At 35.1% G+C, this 8,083-nt stretch overlaps 1 protein-coding gene across 1 annotated transcript; it reads left to right on the top strand.

Annotated features, from left to right (window-relative positions):
• The first annotated feature begins 6,715 nt into the window (after positions 1–6,715).
• LOC130630495 (equistatin-like) lies at positions 6,716–7,574 on the top strand. Its single transcript, XM_057444049.1, has 2 exons — positions 6,716–6,928; positions 7,268–7,574. Exons 1-2 carry the CDS (start codon positions 6,772–6,774, stop codon positions 7,516–7,518), a joined length of 408 nt encoding a protein of 135 aa, XP_057300032.1. The 5' UTR covers positions 6,716–6,771; the 3' UTR covers positions 7,519–7,574.
• The last annotated feature ends 509 nt before the right edge of the window (positions 7,575–8,083 follow it).

Genomic DNA, 8,083 nt, shown 5'->3' with positions numbered 1-8,083 from the left:
TAAAAATTTGCTTAAGTTGGTAGTTGGGCGTTTAATTAATGGTGGGCGTTTAGTAGGGGCGTTGTTAATAAAAATCACTGCAGCAAAGTGTAAGACGACAACTTTGTTCTTACACGCGACAAGCATTATTGTATTATTAATAAACGCCCAATTTGTGATCGATAAACGCCCTTTCATTAACGCTCATGCACGATAAATTCCAGTTTGTGTGTATCTCTCGAATATCACAGATTTAAAACTTATTAACACCAATAATTTAGGTTTTGTTAGTTACAACGGACCAATTGCGATGAAGACCTAGGGTAAACGTTTTAAAAAGCTTCTTTAACATTATCATAAATAGTAACTTTAAACAAGACATGTCATTAAGTCTTGAATAAATAAATAAAGAATATATAAAAGAGAATGTAAAACAAAAATATTTTAGTAAAATACAATACCAAAATAAATAAGTCAATCTCGAATCAAAAACAACTATGTAAATAATCCATGCACTGTTTACATAGAAATGAGATAAACTTAGTTACATGTCTACTCTAATTTGTGGTTTGTGCATCATCCATAAAGATGGCAGCTGTATGAGTGAAGGTTAACAGTAGAAGAACTTCATCGTTTTTAAGCCTAAATCTTTCAAATAACGAAGCAACAGCCTGAAGTGTGTAAATTGTAAAAGAAGACAATGAAAACAGAACATAAAAACTGCAAGCTTCTGAGAGTTGTTCTAAAAGTATATGCGCTAAACATAATTAAAATTTTTTTTAAAAGGGATTGCATATATAGGGCGCACTAATGTAACCACTCCTTCACACACGGATGTGCTTTATAGTTTACCTGGGGTAAGCTAAATGTTTTGAAAAACTAAGATTCAATGAAAAAATATGTAGTTTTTGATGCTTCAGGTCTGTAAATGGATTGTTTCAAAGATTTTTGAACTTCTTGAACTATCTACTTTGAACTAACAGCTGCACGGAATACCGATGTGAGAAATATGTCCGCCGGGCAAAATCCAGTGGATTCTTTCATGGGCTAGCGACTAGTCTATTCTAAATAGCCTCATTCTATCTGTTTGTTCAAAAGGTTTGCGCCGCAACTTTATTTCAGATTCTCCGCAGTGCTTGATTTTTTTGTTTTTGTGTTTGATACTCACACATAGTTTGTAGATCAATCACAAGGTCCGATTTTTGCGAATAGCTAATCCGGGTTATTTGCGAACGAAGGAACATGCAACGGCCACCTTAGTTTGGAAGGTGTCTGGTTGTGTTGGGTTTTTTAGTCATGTAAAACTCTCAAATACACCTATTTTAAGATTTTAGCTACGAACGTAGATTTTGAGGGAGCAGTCTAAAGTCAGTTGGTTAGCTAGCCTTATTTATTTCTATTCATATAAGGGTTTTTATTCAGTTTGGTATAAGAGCAAATGTTCAAGTAATCTTTCTTTCGCTAAATGCAGTTAGATAGTCAAGCATATTTCAATCGATTTAAAACACAATATCTGTACTGAAGCGCTCCATTTGGATGTGTTGTATGGATTTTCCTCTGTGATGTTTTGGCAGACCTAAACAAGTTTAAGGAGGAGAAATTGCGCAACTTTGCTTTTTAACAGTTTAATATGAAGTATATATAATAACCAGCTTAATAATTCGCCAGTTAAGAAATGTGAGTTGTTAGATTTAGTAGGGAAACTGAAGCGCATTATAGGCTCGATTGAAGAAAAGGTTGAGGCTTGAAAGTCGAAAAATTAAATTTGACTTGTCTGTTTGCTGTCCGCTACTGATCTGAAAAGATGATGAAAAATTTGTATAAGGTATTACGAAGGAAATTGTTAATGAATGCCTATGTAATTACATCATATCGTACGACAGTTCAAAGTCCAACATAAATCAGCTGACATTGAATTACAAATTTATTGTTTGAAATCGCTTTTTCTCTGCTTTTGATGTGCGCACTCCAATAGAATTGTAACACACAATATGCCTGTACTGGAAGTACCTAACCGGGTGTGTAACATGTCTAAGTGCTCAACCTAATGTTTAACGCTTTATAAACGCAGTGTCTCCGGATCTCCCTTGTTAATCCATACTTCATAACAGGTGCACAAAATACCAATGTAAGAAATATGTGCGCCAGGCGAACCCGTGGATCTTTCTATAGGCTAGTATACAAAGTTTTAAAAAAAAGTAAATAATCTTAGTTGTACAACATTTCAAATACAACTGTGGGATTAGCAGCATCAAAAAAAGATCATATCAACGTTTGCACTGAATCAGAATTACTCTTTGTTGTGAAGCCAATTATTCGACTTTGTGTAAAATAGAACCCTACCCATTACAAAATCGTTTCAGAACGTCCGATATCCATATTTAAATCTAAGTCACCTCCTAAATGGTTTTATTTATCGCAGAATAATGGGTTGACATCGATCTGTGGAACTTTCGGAAATTAGACCAGAGCGGAACATTGAAAGTTTTTTACTGCCTCTGCAGTGAAAGTTCGTGTAAAGGCTGCCTTGGATTAATTAGTGGCTCCTTGAAACTCGAGAAATTTGATTACAGGGGCGAATCTAGTTTTTTCCCTAGTTTTAACTTTGATACATCTTTTGGCCCAGACCAGTTAGGGTTGCCTTACGGCCCTAGTTATATATTTCTTACTTTCTTGGATATGCCAATATAATATATACAGCAGAGAATTTAGTTTAATAACTATAATAAAGAAAATAAAATCGTACAGTATTTGACGTAAAAACGTATGTCTCTTCTGGTCAATTCTTTATAGTTTAACAGGAACTTGATTAGAGAAGACTATTTCCAATTGTTCACTTTTTTTTATGAAACACCAAAAATCTGAAATATTTTAGCCTGCAAGGACTTTTCCTTTCGCATTGAATTCGTAGAGGGACTGTAGTTAAAAATTAATGGATGGATTAGTTTATTTGATTCAATTCTGGTTCTTCCCTTATATTTTTCCCTGTGTTGTAGGATTCAGGCTAAAGCTAATTTTTTTTTGTGCTTTTAAAATTTGTTTTTTCCCAGAGAAACTTGTTCATAATCAAGTAGTTACTAAGAAAAGTGTACTTTTGCGTTTAGTTTGTTGCATGGCATAAAATCACAATAGTCACCACCATAATTTTCAACTTGAAGTCGAATTTGTCGTTGCTATCATTTTGGTGTTTCAAGATTACTTAATTTGGGTCGCAAAGTGAATTTTTTCTTTAATCTTCTAGAAAAGTAAGGACAGATTCAAAGTTAATGTTTACCGCATGCTCCTTGGAGAAAAATCTTTTCCTTATTACAGCCAACGTTTTTCACAATCTTGTTAGTAAAAAGGAAGGGAGCTTTGCATTTTTTTTGCACATTGCCGTCTTAATAGTGTTCGAATGGGTTTTCTCGTCCAATCTGTCCTCCAATCCAAGCTTCAAATATAATAAAGATTATAGTACTGACTTTTACGATAGAGGAAATTGCCAGCATTATACAAAAATGGTACAAAAAATTATAGAAAAATTATAGAAAAGCAGCGAAAATTAAAAATGAATTAAAATTAATTCCTGAAAATCACTACGATCTTATTATCACTAATTGGTTTCGACAGCTTGCGCCGTATGAGTTTCTTCCCGAGTAAAAAAGGAAAAAAAATTGCCATTATTGTTCCAAAACGGTTGAAAAATCGTACCAAAATGACGGTAGAAACGCGGAAAAAAACATGACGATCTGATTGTGTCCAATTGGTTTCGAACACTGAAGTGTATGAATTTTTTTCCTGGTGGATGACTTTATACGGAGACTAAACAAGGCCTTCTTGAAGCGGGTTTCCATTCAATCTATTTTTACGCTTACGCGTATATTTGAGACAGTAAATCGGTGTAAACATGCACATGCAGAATTCAAACAGTTATTGCATTATTCTACAGCGTGCAATCAGGCTCGAAGTAAAATAGAAGCAGTTCCTATTGATGCGGTCGTCAAAATGTCTTTGTAAAAAAAAAGCTAATCATAATATTGAATTATTAAATGTAAAGGAAACTCTATAAGAAGAGAGACTGACAACGAAAGATTTCTTTCTTTTTTGCAAAAAATTCTTCTCTTTAAAAATAGCCGTTCGTCTGTCTGTTTGTGCGTCAAAATAATACCGTAAGTAGCGAGACCCACTAAATGCGGTGAATAAAGGACTGCCGACCCCGTGGATTTATCCACGAGGCACCGAACTATAATAACGGCGGGGTTTGCAACAGAATACACTGCATGGGCTAAAATAGTGTTAATATCGTCGCAAAATAAAGCTGGAAATTAACCAGAGCATTTTTACCACAGAATGTTGAGAATGAATGTGCGAGTACAGGAATAATTGGAACGAAAATCCACCTTTTACAAGTTAATAGTCACTGTCGAGAAGCATAATTTTGTCATGTTTCGGATTTAGCTAAAGTAGTCCGAATATAAAAACGGCTTAAAACTTGTTTTCAAAACCGGATAAATTTGGCTAGAGGTTGATAAGGAGGTTTCGGGAATGAAAAACCGCAACTAATGAAGTATACACAGCGTACAGGCTATAAATACTGTCCCATGTATCTCATTCTTTAAAAATCATTTGATATTGGAGAAGTAATTGGCTATATTGCGCAAAAAGCTAATGGTGAGGAGCAAACTACATATTAAAATCTTTTGTTAATTCCCTTTTAAAGTATATTGATAGTAATGCATACCTTTCTCATACCTCTGAGAGCTAGGCTGGTTATTACTCTTATTTCTCGATTGTTCTAAGCATTAGAATAATTGTTTTCCAAGCGAAATTCCTGGCAAATATTCTTAGAATCCATGTTTTTTTAACAAAAGCATGTACTTTGTTTCTGTTTTTCAGATGGTGCCAAAGTTGATTCTCGTGTTTGCTATAATCGCACATTTGACTTATGAAATAGCTGGCAACGATCCTGAGATTCCTGCATTTGACAAAAGTGCGATGCCATCGTATTGCACAGGAGAAAGTTGGTGGACTAGAAAAAATGGCTGCTCCCATGCTTTAACAAGACAATTAAGTAGGTGATTAAATTATTTGTGTGTGTGTCGGCCTGTTTGAACCTCCTTTCAACTGCATTTTTCCTTTTTGATTAATCTAACAACGATTCAAGGACCAAAAGACCCTGGGGATTAGGTTGTGTTTATAGTGCATTGCGATCGCTAATAATAGCGGCGTTGATGTCAAACTAATGTATAAATGTAACAACTAAGGAGCTAAGAAACAACTTAAGACCACCTGAGTACAACTAGAACGAATTGCTTAAACCAAGCCTTGGTTAACCCAACAGTTTTAGAACAGACAGATGATGATATCATCAAAAAGATTTTCTGCAAACCTTCGTCAAAAGCACAAGATCTTATACGTTTTCTTGATCAACGTTTCTAGCTCTACATAATAGAGACAAAATAGAGGCAATGGGTAAACAAATTCGTTAAAATTTTTTCTATATACACTATTCTCGTCATCAAGCCATCAAGAGACCAGCTATATTTTTCATTGTTCTTCCGCCTTTGATGACTTTTCCGTAGGCTTATCAATTACTTAAAGTTTTAAACTAAAATTTTATTACATTTGTGTGTATGCGACAGATAGGCATAGCGATTTTGTTTATTATTTGAAAAACGTAGCTGTTAAAAATAAATAAAACTTAAACTTAGTCGCCGACATGTTCAAAAATTTACCCAAAATGTATGAATCTTTCCAATATTGCTCTTTGTAGCTAACACTACGTCACAATGCGAAGCAGAAAGACAACAAGCACTCAACTCCCATCTGATTGGGGTCTTTGTACCAAAATGTAAAAGTGATGGCTCTTACGAAATGGAACAATGCTGGGCCTCTACTGGGTATTGTTGGTGTGTCGATGAAATATCTGGCAAAGAAATTTCTGGAACCAGAAAAGGACCTGGTCAAGTACATGTGGATTGTTCAGGTGAGCAATTAGGCAAATACTGCACCTAGCATTTGTACGAAGAAGTAGTGAAGTATAAATACGTTCCTACAGTGATGTAGGTTTTTATGTACAAGTAGTAGTACAATATAAAAAAAACATAGACTTAGTCACAGAATATGAAAATTAGGCTGACATGTTCAAAAATTCAACCAAAAAGAATGAATTTCTTCGATATCCCTCTTTCTAGCCAAGTCTAAGTCAAAATGCGAAACAGAAAAAACTCATGCACTCAGCCTCGTCAGCTCCGGTATGCTTGGTGTTTTTGTACCAGGATGTAAAAACGATGGCTCTCACGAAAAGAAACAATGCCATGAGTCTACTCGGTATTGTTGGTGTGTCTATGAACAATGTGGCGAAGAAATCCCTGGGAGTAGAAAGAGACGTGATCAAGGAGACGTGGATTGCTCAGGTAAGCACTTAGGCAAAAGCTACTCCTAGGATTTGTCTCAAGTAGTAGTAGAATATAAATCAATATATTCGTTAGATGTGCTGGAAAAACGCTCTTTATCGAAATGTGCTATTATTTGACTTCTTAACATTTCATTACATGTACTCATATTTTAAGCAAAGCGATAGAGCATTCCGTATCAAGGCTTTTTCAATAGGACCTTAAATTTTAGGTTTTTATGTAAACGTAGATGCAAAAGTTTAATAAGAATTTAAATTTTGCGAGAGAATATGAAAATTACGTTGTTGAAACATTCAACAAAAAAAGAATGAATTCCCTAATATCCTTTTTGATAGCTTATTCTAAGTCAAAATGCGAAACAGAAAGAGATCATGCACTCAGCCTCACCAACTCCGGTATGGTTGGTGTTTTTGTAGCAAGATGTAAAGACGACGGCTCTTACGAAAAGAAACAATGCCATGGATCTACTGGATATTGTTGGTGTGTCGATGAACTATGTGGCGAAGAAATCCCTGGGACTAGAAAAGGACCTGGTCAAGATGTGGATTGTTCAGGTATTCATTTAGGCAAAAGTTCCACCTAGCAGTTATCTTAAGAAGTAGTGAAATATGAATGCCTTGCATTTGTTTCATGGTCTGGAAAAACGCTCTTCATTGAAATGTGTTATTATTTGTCTTATCAACATTTTACTACAGGTAGTAATTTTTAAAGAAAAGTGTTAGAGCGTTCCTTTCCAAGGAATTTTCATACGGCCTTAAATGTAAGGTTTTTATGTGAAAGTGGCTGTAAAAAATAAATGAAACCTAAACTTAGCCACAGAGTATGAACATTAAGCTGATATGTTACAAAGTTCAACCAAAAATAATGAATCTCTTCAGTATCCTTCTTTCTAGCCAAGTCTAAGTCAAAATGCAAAACAGAAAAAGCTCATGCACTCAGCCTCGTCAGTTCCGGTATGCTTGGTGTTTTTGTACCAGGATGTAAAAACGATGGCTCTTACGAAAAGAAACAATGCCATGAATCTACTCGGTATTGTTGGTGTGTCTATGAACAATGTGGCGAAGAAATCCCTGGGAGTAGAAAGAGACGTGATCAAGGAGACGTGGATTGCTCAGGTAAGCACTTAGGCAAAAGCTACTCCTAGGATTTGTCTCAAGTAGTAGTAGAATATAAATCAATATATTCGTTAGATGTGCTGGAAAAACGCTCTTTATCGAAATGTGCTATTATTTGACTTCTTAACATTTCATTACATGTACTCATATTTTAAGCAAAGCGATAGAGCATTCCGTATCAAGGCTTTTTCAATAGGACCTTAAATTTTAGGTTTTTATGTAAACGTAGATGCAAAAGTTTAATAAGAATTTAAATTTTGCGAGAGAATATGAAAATTACGTTGTTGAAACATTCAACAAAAAAAGAATGAATTCCCTAATATCCTTTTTGATAGCTTATTCTAAGTCAAAATGCGAAACAGAAAGAGATCATGCACTCAGCCTCACCAACTCCGGTATGGTTGGTGTTTTTGTAGCAAGATGTAAAGACGACGGCTCTTACGAAAAGAAACAATGCCATGGATCTACTGGATATTGTTGGTGTGTCGATGAACTATGTGGCGAAGAAATCCCTGGGACTAGAAAAGGACCTGGTCAAGATGTGGATTGTTCAGGTATTCATTTAGGCAAAAGTTCCACCTAGCAGTTATCTTA

This window comes from Hydractinia symbiolongicarpus, chromosome 1, assembly GCF_029227915.1.
Source record: "Hydractinia symbiolongicarpus strain clone_291-10 chromosome 1, HSymV2.1, whole genome shotgun sequence".
Lineage (NCBI taxonomy): Eukaryota > Metazoa > Cnidaria > Hydrozoa > Anthoathecata > Hydractiniidae > Hydractinia > Hydractinia symbiolongicarpus.
Note: the sequence above shows the minus strand (reverse complement) of the source record. Positions and strands in the feature narration are given on the sequence as shown.

What these genes read in the sequence shown, in the direction of transcription:
- LOC130630495 (XM_057444049.1), top strand. Translation starts at nt 6,772, where the DNA reads ATGGTTGGTGTTTTTGTAGCAAGATGTAAAGACGACGGCTCTTACGAA. An exon ending in TCAAGATGTGGATTGTTCAG is followed by an intron (nt 6,929 to 7,267) that starts GTATTCATTTAG and finishes CCTTCTTTCTAG; the next exon opens with CCAAGTCTAAGTCAAAATGC.